Genomic DNA, 19,867 nt, shown 5'->3' on the forward strand with positions numbered 1-19,867 from the left:
TATTTTGAATCTACCTGCCACAGTGGCTGGTGGACCACAACGTTAAATGGTAGTCACACCAGATACTGACTGGTTTTCTGATCCACACCCTCAATTTTTTATATTTTAAAAAACGGTATCTGTGACCAACAGATACATATCTGTATTCCAGGTCATGTGAAATACATAGATTAGGGCCTAATTAATTAATTAATATTAACTGATTTCCTTATATGAACTGTAACTCATAAAAATATCTTAGAAATTGTTGCATGTTGTGTTTATGTTTTTGTTGCTTTTTCACATTAACTTAACCATCTTTTCAAATTCCAAACAATGATCGGCCATCTTGTTTCTGCAATTCTGAGCAACGTCACTTGCTTCAAGTGAGTTTCCTGAAACATTTGTATTATCTAACTAACCTTAGGCTTGGAGCTCCTAATCTTCTCAACAGAGGGGGAATTCACAGGGATTATGCCCACTCAGTCACCACATGGTAGGCTCCATGGATGGATTATGATGTGGAGTACACAATGTCCTTTTTCACATTCAAGTCAGTACACATGACCACACCACACTGAATACTGACATCTACATTGTATATTAATAAGTATGCATCCCAAAGGGCACCCTATCCCTTTATAGTGCACTACTTTTGAGCAGAGCACTATGGCTCCTGGTAAAAGGTAGTACACTATATATAGGGAATAGGATACCATTTTGGACGAACACCCAATTCCTCTTTAAAGCTGTGATGCCATTTACTTAAAATGTACTGTACCCACTAGTCATATGTATTAAAATGCATACTTGTAACCATCATGGTTAATAGATTATAGTTCAAATCAACTATGTTGTCTATGGCATTTTCATAAAAAAAGTGTTAACTATGTGTAACAACAGTTTCTGGTGGGAATGGATACATTCCAATTGGCACCCTAATCACTATATAGTGCACTACTTTTGACCACCGCCAATAGTGCTCTGGCTCTATTCAAATGATTCCACAAAGACAGAGTCACATAACATGGAAAAAAAATATTTATTTAAACCGAAGACATTTGGTAATCTACAAGCCAACACTGGATGTCAATTCATGAGGGATGGAAGTGTACAAAAAAAACAACACACATCAGATATGTAAAACAAACAAAAATTAACATTACTGAGCAGAGTGAATTCCCTGATGTTGAAATTCATTTGTGGTGAGCATTGGCTGAGAGTAGATTCATGCTGACTGACGTACCCTGGTCAATACCACTTTGGCCGACACTCATTGTATTGCAAACTTCATATCGTTCACACACACACACACACACACTCTTGTGCTTTTCAGTTGTCACAAAACATTCTATGACATTCTCATTTAGACTTAGTATTTGGGAAAACTTTTCTCCCCCGCCCCCAAGTCCAGTACATTTCTAATAATGGTGAATAAATATTACCACAATTATTTATCATATGGGGATTTTTTTTGGGGGGGGTTGAACATTCCAATCAATCTGAAAGAAACTAGAGTACAAAATAAGTAACAAAAGACAAACAATAAATTAGAATACCTCAGGTTGTGACACACAAGGAATACGTTATATACAAACAAAGCACTTGAGGGAAGGACCAACAACAATCAGTGTGATACTTTTATCAGATGGGTTCCAGGCCAGTGACTCTTCTTTCCTCATCAACACTGGTATTAGTTTTAATCCAAATAAGTGAACCAAACCCCTATTTCATTATTTACATTTTCAACCATGACAGAGGCATCAAGATGTATCAATTGAAAACAAATGATTAATTTGATTAATTAAAGGACATTTTGAAGACTTCATTTTCGATTTTTCAAATATTTTCTACAACTTATTAAAATTCTTAAAATATCCTACCCTAATCCATAAACTACACCCTATCCTACCCATAGACTACCCCCTATTCTACCCTAACCCATACGGACTACACCCTATCCTACCCATAGACTACACCCTATCCTACACCTAACCCACAGAGACTACACCCTATCCTACCTATAGACTACACCCTATCCTACACCTAACCCACAGAGACTACACCCTATCCTACCCATAGACTACCCCCTATTCTACCCTAATCCATAAACTACCCCCTATCCTACCCTAACCCATACGGACTACACCCTATCCTACCCATAGAGACTACACCCTAGCCTACCCTAACCCATAGAAACTACCCCCTATCCTACCCTAACCCACAGAGACTACATCCTAGACTACCCTAACCCATAGAGACTACACCCTATCCTATACCTAACCCATAGAGACTACACCCTAGCCTACACCTAACCCATAGAGACTACACCCTAGCCTACCCTAACCTGTAGAGACTACACCCTAGCCTACCCTAACCCGTAGAGACTACACCCTAGCCTACCCTAACCCATAGAGACTACACCCTATCCTATGCTAAACCACAGAGACTACACCCTATCCTATGCTAAACCACAGAAACTTCATCCTATTATACTCTAACCCATACAAACTACACCCTATCCTACCCAAAACCATAGAAACTACACCCTCTCCTACCCCAACCCATAGACTACACCATATATCCAACCCCAACCCATAGACTACACCCTATCCTACCCTAGACCATAGAGACTACACCAGTGCAATATCATACACACGTCATGTTTAAAATAATGGAAAATATGCCTCAACCTGAACAAAATGTCTTGGAGCTAAACAGTAGGATGTCAACCTGTGTGTCAATGGTAATCATACTGTCCTTTGTTTTGCACAAACATTGGAGTTGTCTAGGCATCTTCAATGACCCCAAGTCATTTCATAGACAAATAATAACATTCTCTTTGATAACTTATTCTTTACTCTTAGAATGTGTATGAAGTTCATGAACTCAGCCACATGGTCAAGCTTTTACAGACAACTTCGAGTTTGGGTTCGCCTCGCTGCCAGATCGCAACATTGAATGCTTTATAGATTATGTTACCCACACCAGTAGCTAGTCCTTAACCACCAGTACCTAGTCCTTAACCACCAGTAGCTAGTCCTTAACCACCAGTAGCTAGTCCTTAACCACCAGTAGCTAGTCCTTAACCACCAGTAGCTAGTCCTTAACCACCAGTAGCTAGTCCTTAACCACCAGTAGCTAGTCCTTAACCACCAGTAGCTAGTCCTTAACCACCAGTAGCTAGTCCTTAACCACCAGTACCTAGTCCTTAACCACCAGTACCTAGTCCTTAACCACCAGAACCTAGTCCTTAAACACCAGTAGCCTTACCACCAGAACTACAGCCAGCGCTGTACCACCAGTAGCCAGCGCTGTACCACCAGTAGCCAGCGCTGTACCACCAGTAGCCAGCGCTGTACCACCAGTAGCCAGCGCTGTACCACCAGTAGCCAGCGCTGTACCACCAGTAGCCAGCGCTGTACCACCAGTAGCCAGCGCTGTACCACCAGTAGCCAGCGCTGTACCACCAGTAGCCAGCGCTGTACCACCAGTAGCCAGCGCTGTACCACCAGTAGCCAGCGCTGTACCACCAGTAGCCAGCGCTGTACCACCAGTAGCCAGCGCTGTACCACCAGTAGCCAGCGCTGTACCACCAGTAGCCAGCGCTGTACCACCAGTAGCCAGCATTGTACCACCAGTAGCCAGCATTGTACCACCAGTAGCCAGCATTGTACCACCAGTAGCCAGCATTGTAACACCAGTAGCCAGCATTGTAACACCAGTAGCCAGCATTGTAACACCAGAAGCCAGCATTGTACCACCAGAAGCCAGCATTGTACCACCAGTAGCCAGCATTGTACCACCAGTAGCCAGCATTGTACCGCCAGTAGCCAGCGCTGTACCGCCAGTAGCCGGCGCTGTACCGCCAGTAGTCGGCGCTGTACCGCCAGTAGCCGGCATTGTACCGCCAGTAGCCGGCATTGTACCGCCAGTAGCCGGCATTGTACCGCCAGTAGCCGGCATTGTACCACCAGTAGCCAGCGCTGTACCGCCAGTAGCCGGCATTGTACCGCCAGTAGCCGGCATTGTACCGCCAGTAGCCGGCATTGTACCGCCAGTAGCCGGCATTGTACCACCAGTAGCCAGCGCTGTACCACCAGTAGCCAGCGCTGTACCACCAGTAGCCAGCGCTGTACCACCAGTAGCCAGCGCTGTATCACCAGTAGCCAGCGCTGTATCACCAGTAGCCAGCGCTGTATCACCAGTAGCCAGCGCTGTACCACCAGTAGCCAGCGCTGTACCACCAGTAGCCAGCGCTGTACCACCAGTAGCCAGCGCTGTACCACCAGTAGCCAGCGTTGTAACACCAGTAGCCAGCATTGTAACACCAGTAGCCAGCATTGTAACACCAGTAGCCAGCATTGTACCACATAGCTAAAGGTCTTTACATTTTACTGCACAGAATATACTCATATAGCCCAGGCTTATTGAAATCAAGTTTACCAAAACATTTACAGTAGAATGTCGAGTGAAATGCCAGTTCATGCCATTTCAACATCCGTTACTGTTCTATTGAACAATTATCATGAAAATAAAGACAAAGAATGGGAACTGGAACGATGTAAACAACAGCGAAGTAACAATCACATTTCCTATTGGAGTGGAATTCACTAGAGCCAGTCAAAAAACAACAACATAATAACAAACAACCTTGTCAGCAGAAAACATATCATTTCATACGCGCTACAGACATTTTGGCACCAAAGGGCCATAGCAAGCCACTTTTCACAAACGTGGTCACCCACCATTCTGACCGCCAAACCAGACATATATATATATATATATATATATAAAAAGAAATATGTTAATAATAAAAAATAAAACAAAAATCTACATTTTGTAATTGTAGGTTCCAGACCTTTAAACACTGAATTGACAACCCCCCCCCCAAAAAAAATTAACTCTCACATGGAAGAGAAAAAGCGTTTTACACTTTGAACTTGCAGAGATGAGGATCATGCTTTTTGCGTCTGGCTTAAGTTGGAAGGGTGAGGTACACTAAAACTGAAGCGCTGCTGTCCTTTTGACTGTCGTCCTCCGTGGGAGATGGGCGGATGAACAGACAGACAGGCAGAGGGGGAGCAGCCTCATTCCAATGGCGTGAGAAAAACTGTCCATGTATTTGTGGCGCGAGGAGAGTTGAGATGGCTGGGGCGGAGAGGGGGACGGGGGGGTCGATAGTGGGCTCATTGGGAGGAGCAAAGGGGGACAGACAGAGCGGAAGGACGAGAGGAGGCGAACATCATCCCCTAGTCCAATATGGGGGAGGGAGGATTAGGGAAACAGTCACTGAAGGCAGACATGATGGGGACCAGGATGAAAAACATCAACATGAAGGAACCTTGAGGGAAGACAAACAGGCAAGGTTTAAACAACTGTCTGAAACCAAACAGTCTTCGGATAAGTTAAATGACCGTCTTTGAAGATATATTCCTAAAATACAGGCCACATCTCCCATACATGGCACATTACCAGAGTACATGACAAACATCTACATTCATTTAGGCCAAATATGACAATTTTATTTTAAATAAGACAAAATAAAATGTTTTTCATTGATCCCCTTCAGCTATTCAAAGCAGAGTCAACGTTACAGTCTCTGAGCTCTTACTGTGAAGCAGCCCCTCCATGTTATCCTGCTTTTGTGTCCACCAGTTGCAGCTGCACATTCACAGGCATGGCCTCTCCGCCGTATCCACCCTTTGACTGCATTTGGTTCTGAATGGAGTTCACCTGTGAAGGAAATACACACTATGTTAAAGACAAGATGGACAACTGTTACCCCTTTTGAAGCAATACCAACATTAATCTATTAACCCGCTAACCTTGTTGAAGCAATACCCACATTAATCTATTAACCCTATTGAAGCAATACCCACATTAATCTATTAACCCGCTAACCTCGTTGAAGCAATACCCACATTAATCTATTAACCCGCTAACCCTATTGAAGCAATATCCACATTAATCTATTAACCCGCTAACCCTATTGAAGCAATACCCACATTAATCTATTAACCCGCTAACCTTATTGAAGCAATACCCACATTAATCTATTAACCCGCTAACCCTATTGAAGCAATACCCACATTAATCTATAAACCTGCTAACCCTATTGAAGCAATATCCACATTAATCTATTAACCCGCTAACCCTATTGAAGCAATACCCACATTAATCTATTAACCCGCTAACCCTATTGAAGCAATACCCACATAAATCTATTAACCCGCTAACCCTATTGAAGCAATACCCACATTAATCTATTAACCCGCTAACCTTGTTGAAGCAATACCCACATTAATCTATTAACCCGCTAACCTTGTTGATTCAATACCCACATTAATCTATTAACCCGCTAACCTTGTTGAAGCAATACCCACATTAATCTATTAACCCGCTAACCCCATTGAAGCAATACCCACATTAATCTATTAACCTGCTAACCCTATTGAAGCAGTACCCACATTAATCTATTAACCCGCTAACCCTATTGAAGCAATATCCACATTAATCTATTAACCCGCTAACCCTATTGAAGCAATACCCACATTAATCTATTAACCCGCTAACCTTGTTGAAGCAATACCCACATTAATCTAATAACCCGCTAACCCTATTGAAGCAATACCCACATTAATCTATTAACCCGCTAACCTTGTTGAAGCAATACCCACATTAATCTATTAACCCGCTAACCTTGTTGAAGCAATACCCACATTAATCTATTAACCCACTAACCTTGTTGATTCAATACCCACATTAATCTATTAACCCGCTAACCCTATTGAAGCAATACCCACATTAATCTATTAACCCGCTAACCTTGTTGATTCAATACCCACATTAATCTATTAACCCGCTAACCCTATTGAAGCAATACCCACATTAATCTATTAACCCGCTAACCTTGTTGATTCAATACCCACATTAATCTACTAACCCGCTAACCTTGAAGCAATACCCACATTAATCTATTAACCCGCTAACCTTGTTGAAGCAATACCCACATTAATCTATTAACCCGCTAACCTTGTTGAAGCAATACCCACATTAATCTATTAACCCACTAACCTTGTTGATTCAATACCCACATAAATCTATTAACCCGCTAACCCTATTGAAGCAATACCCACATTAATCTATTAACCCGCTAACCTTGTTGATTCAATACCCACATTAATCTATTAACCCGCTAACCCTATTGAAGCAATACCCACATTAATCTATTAACCCGCTAACCTTGTTGATTCAATACCCACATTAATCTATTAACCCGCTAACCCTTTTGAAGCAATACCCACATTAATCTAATAACCCGCTAACCTTGTTGATTCAATACCCACATTAATCTATTAACTCGCTAACCTTGTTGAAGCAATACCCACATTAATCTATTAACCCGCTAACCTTGTTGATTCAATACCCACATTAATCTATTGACCTTGTTGATTCAATACCCACATTAATCTATTAACCCGCTAACCTTGTTGAAGCAATACCCACATTAATCTATTAACCCGCTAACCTTGTTGATTCAATACCCACATTAATCTATTAACCCGCTAACCTTGTTGATTCAATACCCACATTAATCTATTAACCCGCTAACCTTGTTGATTCAATACCCACATTAATCTATTAACTCGCTAACCTTGTTGAAGCAATACCCACATTAATCTATAAACCCGCTAACCTTGTTGATTCAATACCCACATTAATCTATTGACCTTGTTGATTCAATACCCACATTAATCTATTAACCCGCTAACCCTATTGAAGCAATACCCACATTAATATATTAACCCGCTAACCCTATTGAAGCAATACCCACATTAATCTATTAACCCGCTAACCTTGTTGATTCAATACCCAAATTAATCTTTTAACCCGCTAACCTTGTTGATTCAATACCCACATTAATCTATTAACCCGCTAACCTTGTTGAAGCAATACCCACATTAATCTATTAACCCGCTAACCTTGTTGAAGCAATACCCACATGAATCTATTAACCCGCTAACCTTATTGAAGCAATACCCACATTAATCTAATAACCCGCTAACCCTATTGAAGCAATACCCACATTAATCTAATAACCCGCTAACCTTGTTGATTCAATACCCACATTAATCTATTAATCCTCTAACCCTATTGAAGCAATACCCACATTAATCTAATAACCCGCTAACCCTATTGAAGCAATACCCAAATTAATCTAATAACCCGCTAACCTTGTTGATTCAATACCCACATTATTCTATTAACCCGCTAACCTTGTTGAAGCAATACCCACATTAATCTAATAACAGGCTAACCCGATTGAAGCAATACCCACATTAATCTATTAACCCGCTAACCTTGTTGAAGCAATACCCACATTAATCTAATAACCCGCTAACCCTATTGAAGCAATACCCACATTAATCTAATAACCCGCTAACCTTGTTGATTCAATACCCACATTAATCTATTAACCCGCTAACCTTGTTGATTCAATACCTACATTATTCTATTAACCCGCTAACCTTGTTGAAGCAATACACACATTAATCTAATAACAGGCTAACCCGATTGAAGCAATACCCACATTAATCTATTAACCCGCTAACCTTGTTGATTCAATACCCACATTAATCTAATAACCCGCTAACCCTATTGAAGCAATACCCACATTAATCTAATAACCCACTAACCCTATTGAAGCAATACCCACATTAATCGAATAACCCGCTAACCCTATTGAAGCAATACCCACATTAATCTAATAACCCGCTAACCCTATTGAAGCAATACCCACATTAATCTAATAACCCGCTAACCTTGTTGATTCAATACCCACATTAATCTATTAACCTGCTAACCCTATTGAAGCAATACCCACATTAATCTATTAACCCGCTAACCCTATTGAAGCAATACCCACATTAATCTATTAACCCGCTAACCTTGTTGATTCAATACCCACATTAATCTATTAACCCGCTAACCTTGTTGATTCAATACCCACATTAATCTATTAACCCGCTAACCCTATTGAAGCAATACCCACATTAATCTACTAACCCGCTAACCTTGTTGAAGCAATACCCACATTAATCTATTAACCCGCTAACCTTGTTGAAGCAATACCCACATTAATCTATTAACCCGCTAACATTGTTGATTCAATACCCACATTAATCTATTAACCTGCTAACCCTATTGAAGCAATACCCACATTATTCTATTAACCCGCTAACCTTGTTGATTCAATACCCACATTAATCTATTAACCCGCTAACCTTGTTGATTCAATACCCACATTAATCTAATAACCCGCTAACCCTATTGAAGCAATACCCACATTAATCTAATAACCCGCTAACCCTATTGAAGCAATACCCACATTAATCTAATAACCCGCTAACCTTGTTGATTCAATACCCACATTAATCTATTAACCCGCTAACCTTGTTGATTCAATACCCACATTAATCTATTAACCCGCTAACCCTATTGAAGCAATACCCACATTAATCTACTAACCCGCTAACCTTGTTGAAGCAATACCCACATTAATCTATTAACCCGCTAACCTTGTTGAAGCAATACCCACATTAATCTATTAACCCGCTAACCTTGTTGATTCAATACCCACATTATTCTATTAACCCGCTAACCCTATTGAAGCAATACCCACATTAATCTATAAACCTGCTAACCCTATTGAAGCAATATCCACATTAATCTATTAACCCGCTAACCCTATTGAAGCAATACCCACATTAATCTATTAACCCGCTAACCCTATTGAAGCAATACCCACATAAATCTATTAACCCGCTAACCTTGTTGAAGCAATACCCACATTAATCTATTAACCCGCTAACCTTGTTGATTCAATACCCACATTAATCTATTAACCCGCTAACCCTATTGAAGCAATACCCACATTAATCTATTAACCCGCTAACCTTGTTGAAGCAATACCCACATTAATCTATTAACCCGCTAACCTTGTTGATTCAATACCCACATTAATCTATTAACCCGCTAACCCTATTGAAGCAATACCCACATTAATCTATTAACCCGCTAACCTTGTTGAAGCAATACCCACATTAATCTATTAACCCGCTAACCCCATTGAAGCAATATCCACATTAATCTATTAACCTGCTAACCCTATTGAAGCAATACCCACATTAATCTATTAACCCGCTAACCCTATTGAAGCAATATCCACATTAATCTATTAACCCGCTAACCCTATTGAAGCAATACCCACATTAATCTATTAACCCGCTAACCTTGTTGAAGCAATACCCACATTAATCTATTAACCCGCTAACCCTATTGAAGCAATACCCACATTAATCTATTAACCCGCTAACCTTGTTGAAGCAATACCCACATTAATCTATTAACCCGCTAACCTTGTTGAAGCAATACCCAAATTAATCTATTAACCCACTAACCTTGTTGATTCAATACCCACATTAATCTATTAACCCGCTAACCCTATTGAAGCAATACCCACATTAATCTATTAACCCGCTAACCTTGTTGATTCAATACCCACATTAATCTATTAACCCGCTAACCCTATTGAAGCAATACCAACATTAATCTATTAACCCGCTAACCTTGTTGATTCAATACCCACATTAATCTACTAACCCGCTAACCTTGTTGAAGCAATACCCACATTAATCTATTAACCCGCTAACCTTGTTGAAGCAATACCCACATTAATCTATTAACCCGCTAACCTTGTTGAAGCAATACCCACATTAATCTATTAACCCACTAACCTTGTTGATTCAATACCCACATTAATCTATTAACCCGCTAACCCTATTGAAGCAATACCCACATTAATCTATTAACCCGCTAACCTTGTTGATTCAATACCCACATTAATCTATTAACCCGCTAACCCTTTTGAAGCAATACCCACATTAATCTAATAACCCGCTAACCTTGTTGACTCAATACCCACATTAATCTATTAACTCGCTAACCTTGTTGAAGCAATACCCACATTAATCTATTAACCCGCTAACCTTGTTGATTCAATACCCACATTAATCTATTGACCTTGTTGATTCAATACCCACATTAATCTATTAACCCGCTAACCTTGTTGAAGCAATACCCACATTAATCTATTAACCCGCTAACCTTGTTGATTCAATACCCACATTAATCTATTAACCCGCTAACCTTGTTGATTCAATACCCACATTAATCTATTAACCCGCTAACCTTGTTGATTCAATACCCACATTAATCTATTAACTCGCTAACCTTGTTGAAGCAATACCCACATTAATCTATTAACCCGCTAACCTTGTTGATTCAATACCCACATTAATCTATTGACCTTGTTGATTCAATACCCACATTAATCTATTAACCCGCTAACCTTGTTGAAGCAATACCCACATTAATCTATTAACCCGCTAACCTTGTTGATTCAATACCCACATTAATCTATTAACCCGCTAACCTTGTTGATTCAATACCCACATTAATCTATTAACCCGCTAACCTTGTTGATTCAATACCCACATTAATCTATTAACTCGCTAACCTTGTTGAAGCAATACCCACATTAATCTATAAACCCGCTAACCTTGTTGATTCAATACCCACATTAATCTATTGACCTTGTTGATTCAATACCCACATTAATCTATTAACCCGCTAACCCTATTGAAGCAATACCCACATTAATCTATTAACCCGCTAACCCTATTGAAGCAATACCCACATTAATCTATTAACCCGCTAACCTTGTTGATTCAATACCCAAATTAATCTTTTAACCCGCTAACCTTGTTGATTCAATACCCACATTAATCTATTAACCCGCTAACCTTGTTGAAGCAATACCCACATTAATCTATTAACCCGCTAACCTTGTTGAAGCAATACCCACATGAATCTATTAACCCGCTAACCTTATTGAAGCAATACCCACATTAATCTAATAACCCGCTAACCCTATTGAAGCAATACCCACATTAATCTAATAACCCGCTAACCTTGTTGATTCAATACCCACATTAATCTATTAATCCGCTAACCCTATTGAAGCAATACCCACATTAATCTAATAACCCGCTAACCCTATTGAAGCAATACCCACATTAATCTATTAACCCGCTAACCTTGTTGAAGCAATACCCATATTAATCTAATAACAGGCTAACCCGATTGAAGCAATACCCACATTAATCTATTAACCCGCTAACCTTGTTGATTCAATACCCACATTAATCTAATAACCCGCTAACCCTATTGAAGCAATACCCACATTAATCTAATAACCCACTAACCCTATTGAAGCAATACCCACATTAATCGAATAACCCGCTAACCCTATTGAAGCAATACCCACATTAATCTAATAACCCGCTAACCTTGTTGATTCAATACCTACATTATTCTATTAACCCGCTAACCTTGTTGAAGCAATACACACATTAATCTAATAACAGGCTAACCCGATTGAAGCAATACCCACATTAATCTATTAACCCGCTAACCTTGTTGATTCAATACCCACATTAATCTAATAACCCGCTAACCCTATTGAAGCAATACCCACATTAATCTAATAACCCACTAACCCTATTGAAGCAATACCCACATTAATCGAATAACCCGCTAACCCTATTGTAGCAATACCCACATTAATCTAATAACCCGCTAACCCTATTGAAGCAATACCCACATTAATCTAATAACCCGCTAACCTTGTTGATTCAATACCCACATTAATCTATTAACCCGCTAACCCTATTGAAGCAATACCCACATTAATCTATTAACCCGCTAACCCTATTGAAGCAATACCCACATTAATCTATTAACCCGCTAACCTTGTTGATTCAATACCCACATTAATCTATTAACCCGCTAACCTTGTTGATTCAATACCCACATTAATCTATTAACCCGCTAACCCTATTGAAGCAATACCCACATTAATCTACTAACCCGCTAACCTTGTTGAAGCAATACCCACATTAATCTATTAACCCGCTAACCTTGTTGAAGCAATACCCACATTAATCTATTAACCCGCTAACCTTGTTGATTCAATACCCACATTAATCTATTAACCTGCTAACCCTATTGAAGCAATACCCACATTATTCTATTAACCCGCTAACCTTGTTGATTCAATACCCACATTAATCTATTAACCCGCTAACCTTGTTGATTCAATACCCACATTAATCTAATAACCCGCTAACCCTATTGAAGCAATACCCACATTAATCTAATAACCCGCTAACCCTATTGAAGCAATACCCACATTAATCTAATAACCCGCTAACCTTGTTGATTCAATACCCACATTAATCTATTAACCCGCTAACCTTGTTGATTCAATACCCACATTAATCTATTAACCCGCTAACCCTATTGAAGCAATACCCACATTAATCTACTAACCCGCTAACCTTGTTGAAGCAATACCCACATTAATCTATTAACCCGCTAACCTTGTTGAAGCAATACCCACATTAATCTATTAAACCCGCTAACCTTGTTGATTCAATACCCACATTAATCTATTAACCCGCTAACCCTATTGAAGCAATACCCACATTAATCTATAAACCTGCTAACCCTATTGAAGCAATATCCACATTAATCTATTAACCCGCTAACACTATTGAAGCAATACCCACATTAATCTATAAACCTGCTAACCCTATTGAAGCAATATCCACATTAATCTATTAACCCGCTAACCCTATTGAAGCAATACCCACATTAATCTATTAACCCGCTAACCCTATTGAAGCAATACCCACATAAATCTATTAACCCGCTAACCTTGTTGAAGCAATACCCACATTAATCTATTAACCCGCTAACCTTGTTGATTCAATACCCACATTAATCTATTAACCCGCTAACCCTATTGAAGCAATACCCACATTAATCTATTAACCCGCTAACCTTGTTGAAGCAATACCCACATTAATCTATTAACCCGCTAACCTTGTTGATTCAATACCCACATTAATCTATTAACCCGCTAACCCTATTGAAGCAATACCCACATTAATCTATTAACCCGCTAACCTTGTTGAAGCAATACCCACATTAATCTATTAACCCGCTAACCCCATTGAAGCAATACCCACATTAATCTATTAACCCGCTAACCCTATTGAAGCAATACCCACATTAATCTATTAACCCGCTAACCCTATTGAAGCAATATCCACATTAATCTATTAACCCGCTAACCCTATTGAAGCAATACCCACATTAATCTATTAACCCGCTAACCTTGTTGAAGCAATACCCACATTAATCTATTAACCCGCTAACCCTATTGAAGCAATATCCACATTAATCTATTAACCCGCTAACCCTATTGAAGCAATACCCACATTAATCTATTAACCCGCTAACCTTGTTGAAGCAATACCCACATTAATCTATTAACCCGCTAACCCTATTGAAGCAATACCCACATTAATCTATTAACCCGCTAACCTTGTTGAAGCAATACCCACATTAATCTATTAACCCGCTAACCTTGTTGAAGCAATACCCACATTAATCTATTAACCCGCTAACCTTGTTGAAGCAATACCCACATTAATCTATTAACCCGCTAACCCTATTGAAGCAATACCCACATTAATCTATTAACCCGCTAACCTTGTTGAAGCAATACCCACATTAATCTATTAACCCGCTAACCTTGTTGAAGCAATACCCACATTAATCTATTAACCCGCTAACCCTATTGAAGCAATACCCACATTAATCTATTAACCCGCTAACCTTGTTGATTCAATACCCACATTAATCTATTAACCCGCTAACCCTATTGAAGCAATACCCACATTAATCTATTAACCCGCTAACCTTGTTGATTCAATACCCACATTAATCTACTAACCCGCTAACCTTGTTGAAGCAATACCCACATTAATCTATTAACCCGCTAACCTTGTTGAAGCAATACCCACATTAATCTATTAACCCGCTAACCTTGTTGAAGCAATACCCACATTAATCTATTAACCCACTAACCTTGTTGATTCAATACCCACATAAATCTATTAACCCGCTAACCCTATTGAAGCAATACCCACATTAATCTATTAACCCGCTAACCTTGTTGATTCAATACCCACATTAATCTATTAACCCGCTAACCCTATTGAAGCAATACCCACATTAATCTATTAACCCGCTAACCTTGTTGATTCAATACCCACATTAATCTATTAACCCGCTAACCCTTTTGAAGCAATACCCACATTAATCTAATAACCCGCTAACCTTGTTGATTCAATACCCACATTAATCTATTAACTCGCTAACCTTGTTGAAGCAATACCCACATTAATCTATTAACCCGCTAACCTTGTTGATTCAATAACCACATTAATCTATTGACCTTGTTGATTCAATACCCACATTAATCTATTAACCCGCTAACCTTGTTGAAGCAATATACACATTAATCTATTAACCCGCTAACCTTGTTGATTCAATACCCACATTAATCTATTAACCCGCTAACCTTGTTGATTCAATACCCACATTAATCTATTAACCCGCTAACCTTGTTGATTCAATACCCACATTAATCTATTAACTCGCTAACCTTGTTGAAGCAATACCCACATTAATCTATTAACCCGCTAACCTTGTTGATTCAATACCCACATTAATCTATTGACCTTGTTGATTCAATACCCACATTAATCTATTAACCCGCTAACCTTGTTGAAGCAATACCCACATTAATCTATTAACCCGCTAACCTTGTTGATTCAATACCCACATTAATCTATTAACCCGCTAACCTTGTTGATTCAATACCCACATTAATCTATTAACCCGCTAACCTTGTTGATTCAATACCCACATTAATCTATTAACTCGCTAACCTTGTTGAAGCAATACCCACATTAATCTATAAACCCGCTAACCTTGTTGATTCAATACCCACATTAATCTATTGACCTTGTTGATTCAATACCCACATTAATCTATTAACCCGCTAACCCTATTGAAGCAATACCCACATTAATCTATTAACCCGCTAACCCTATTGAAGCAATACCCACATTAATCTATTAACCCGCTAACCTTGTTGATTCAATACCCAAATTAATCTTTTAACCCGCTAACCTTGTTGATTCAATACCCACATTAATCTATTAACCCGCTAACCTTGTTGAAGCAATACCCACATTAATCTATTAACCCGCTAACCTTGTTGAAGCAATACCCACATGAATCTATTAACCCGCTAACCTTATTGAAGCAATACCCACATTAATCTAATAACCCGCTAACCCTATTGAAGCAATACCCACATTAATCTAATAACCCGCTAACCTTGTTGATTCAATACCCACATTAATCTATTAATCCGCTAACCCTATTGAAGCAATACCCACATTAATCTAATAACCCGCTAACCCTATTGAAGCAATACCCACATTAATCTAATAACCCGCTAACCTTGTTGATTCAATACCCACATTATTCTATTAACCCGCTAACCTTGTTGAAGCAATACCCACATTAATCTAATAACAGGCTAACCCGATTGAAGCAATACCCACATTAATCTATTAACCCGCTAACCTTGTTGAAGCAATACCCACATTAATCTATTAACCCGCTAACCTTGTTGAAGCAATACCCACATTAATCTATTAACCCGCTAACCCTATTGAAGCAATACCCACATTAATCTATTAACCCGCTAACCTTGTTGAAGCAATACCCACATTAATCTATTAACCCGCTAACCTTGTTGAAGCAATACCCACATTAATCTATTAACCCGCTAACCCTATTGAAGCAATACCCACATTAATCTATTAACCCGCTAACCTTGTTGATTCAATACCCACATTAATCTATTAACCCGCTAACCCTATTGAAGCAATACCCACATTAATCTATTAACCCGCTAACCTTGTTGATTCAATACCCACATTAATCTACTAACCCGCTAACCTTGTTGAAGCAATACCCACATTAATCTATTAACCCGCTAACCTTGTTGAAGCAATACCCACATTAATCTATTAACCCGCTAACCTTGTTGAAGCAATACCCACATTAATCTATTAACCCACTAACCTTGTTGATTCAATACCCACATAAATCTATTAACCCGCTAACCCTATTGAAGCAATACCCACATTAATCTATTAACCCGCTAACCTTGTTGATTCAATACCCACATTAATCTATTAACCCGCTAACCCTATTGAAGCAATACCCACATTAATCTATTAACCCGCTAACCTTGTTGATTCAATACCCACATTAATCTATTAACCCGCTAACCCTTTTGAAGCAATACCCACATTAATCTAATAACCCGCTAACCTTGTTGATTCAATACCCACATTAATCTATTAACTCGCTAACCTTGTTGAAGCAATACCCACATTAATCTATTAACCCGCTAACCTTGTTGATTCAATAACCACATTAATCTATTGACCTTGTTGATTCAATACCCACATTAATCTATTAACCCGCTAACCTTGTTGAAGCAATATACACATTAATCTATTAACCCGCTAACCTTGTTGATTCAATACCCACATTAATCTATTAACCCGCTAACCTTGTTGATTCAATACCCACATTAATCTATTAACCCGCTAACCTTGTTGATTCAATACCCACATTAATCTATTAACTCGCTAACCTTGTTGAAGCAATACCCACATTAATCTATTAACCCGCTAACCTTGTTGATTCAATACCCACATTAATCTATTGACCTTGTTGATTCAATACCCACATTAATCTATTAACCCGCTAACCTTGTTGAAGCAATACCCACATTAATCTATTAACCCGCTAACCTTGTTGATTCAATACCCACATTAATCTATTAACCCGCTAACCTTGTTGATTCAATACCCACATTAATCTATTAACCCGCTAACCTTGTTGATTCAATACCCACATTAATCTATTAACTCGCTAACCTTGTTGAAGCAATACCCACATTAATCTATAAACCCGCTAACCTTGTTGATTCAATACCCACATTAATCTATTGACCTTGTTGATTCAATACCCACATTAATCTATTAACCCGCTAACCCTATTGAAGCAATACCCACATTAATCTATTAACCCGCTAACCCTATTGAAGCAATACCCACATTAATCTATTAACCCGCTAACCTTGTTGATTCAATACCCAAATTAATCTTTTAACCCGCTAACCTTGTTGATTCAATACCCACATTAATCTATTAACCCGCTAACCTTGTTGAAGCAATACCCACATTAATCTATTAACCCGCTAACCTTGTTGAAGCAATACCCACATGAATCTATTAACCCGCTAACCTTATTGAAGCAATACCCACATTAATCTAATAACCCGCTAACCCTATTGAAGCAATACCCACATTAATCTAATAACCCGCTAACCTTGTTGATTCAATACCCACATTAATCTATTAATCCGCTAACCCTATTGAAGCAATACCCACATTAATCTAATAACCCGCTAACCCTATTGAAGCAATACCCACATTAATCTAATAACCCGCTAACCTTGTTGATTCAATACCCACATTATTCTATTAACCCGCTAACCTTGTTGAAGCAATACCCACATTAATCTAATAACAGGCTAACCCGATTGAAGCAATACCCACATTAATCTATTAACCCGCTAACCTTGTTGATTCAATACCCACATTAATCTAATAACCCGCTAACCCTATTGAAGCAATACCCACATTAATCTAATAACCCACTAACCCTATTGAAGCAATACCCACATTAATCGAATAACCCGCTAACCCTATTGAAGCAATACCCACATTAATCTAATAACCCGCTAACCTTGTTGATTCAATACCTACATTATTCTATTAACCCGCTAACCTTGTTGAAGCAATACACACATTAATCTAATAACAGGCTAACCCGATTGAAGCAATACCCACATTAATCTATTAACCCGCTAACCTTGTTGATTCAATACCCACATTAATCTAATAACCCGCTAACCCTATTGAAGCAATACCCACATTAATCTAATAACCCACTAACCCTATTGAAGCAATACCCACATTAATCGAATAACCCGCTAACCCTATTGTAGCAATACCCACATTAATCTAATAACCCGCTAACCCTATTGAAGCAATACCCACATTAATCTAATAACCCGCTAACCTTGTTGATTCAATACCCACATTAATCTATTAACCCGCTAACCCTATTGAAGCAATACCCACATTAATCTATTAACCCGCTAACCCTATTGAAGCAATACCCACATTAATCTATTAACCCGCTAACCTTGTTGATTCAATACCCACATTAATCTATTAACCCGCTAACCTTGTTGATTCAATACCCACATTAATCTATTAACCCGCTAACCCTATTGAAGCAATACCCACATTAATCTACTAACCCGCTAACCTTGTTGAAGCAATACCCACATTAATCTATTAACCCGCTAACCTTGTTGAAGCAATACCCACATTAATCTATTAACCCGCTAACCTTGTTGATTCAATACCCACATTAATCTATTAACCTGCTAACCCTATTGAAGCAATACCCACATTATTCTATTAACCCGCTAACCTTGTTGATTCAATACCCACATTAATCTATTAACCCGCTAACCTTGTTGATTCAATACCCACATTAATCTAATAACCCGCTAACCCTATTGAAGCAATACCCACATTAATCTAATAACCCGCTAACCCTATTGAAGCAATACCCACATTAATCTAATAACCCGCTAACCTTGTTGATTCAATACCCACATTAATCTATTAACCCGCTAACCTTGTTGATTCAATACCCACATGAATCTATTAACCCGCTAACCCTA

The 19,867-nt window shown here is 38.8% G+C and overlaps 1 protein-coding gene across 1 annotated transcript in view; it reads right to left on the reverse strand.

The window, feature by feature from the left end:
• Window positions 1-1,002: 1,002 nt before the first annotated feature.
• cdc42se2 (CDC42 small effector 2) overlaps window positions 1,003-19,867 on the reverse strand; it is a 171,864-nt gene continuing 152,999 nt past the window's right edge. Inside the window, exons 4-5 of the mRNA XM_055875542.1 lie at window positions 5,594-5,715; window positions 1,003-5,323 (exon numbers count right to left, since the gene is read on the reverse strand). Coding sequence (XP_055731517.1) covers window positions 5,614-5,715 — 102 coding nt within the window. The 3' untranslated portion in view covers window positions 1,003-5,323; window positions 5,594-5,613. The remainder of the gene's footprint in view (window positions 5,324-5,593; window positions 5,716-19,867) is intronic.

The sequence above is a fragment of the Salvelinus fontinalis genome, chromosome 21 (assembly GCF_029448725.1).
Source record: "Salvelinus fontinalis isolate EN_2023a chromosome 21, ASM2944872v1, whole genome shotgun sequence".
Classification (NCBI taxonomy): domain Eukaryota; kingdom Metazoa; phylum Chordata; class Actinopteri; order Salmoniformes; family Salmonidae; genus Salvelinus; species Salvelinus fontinalis.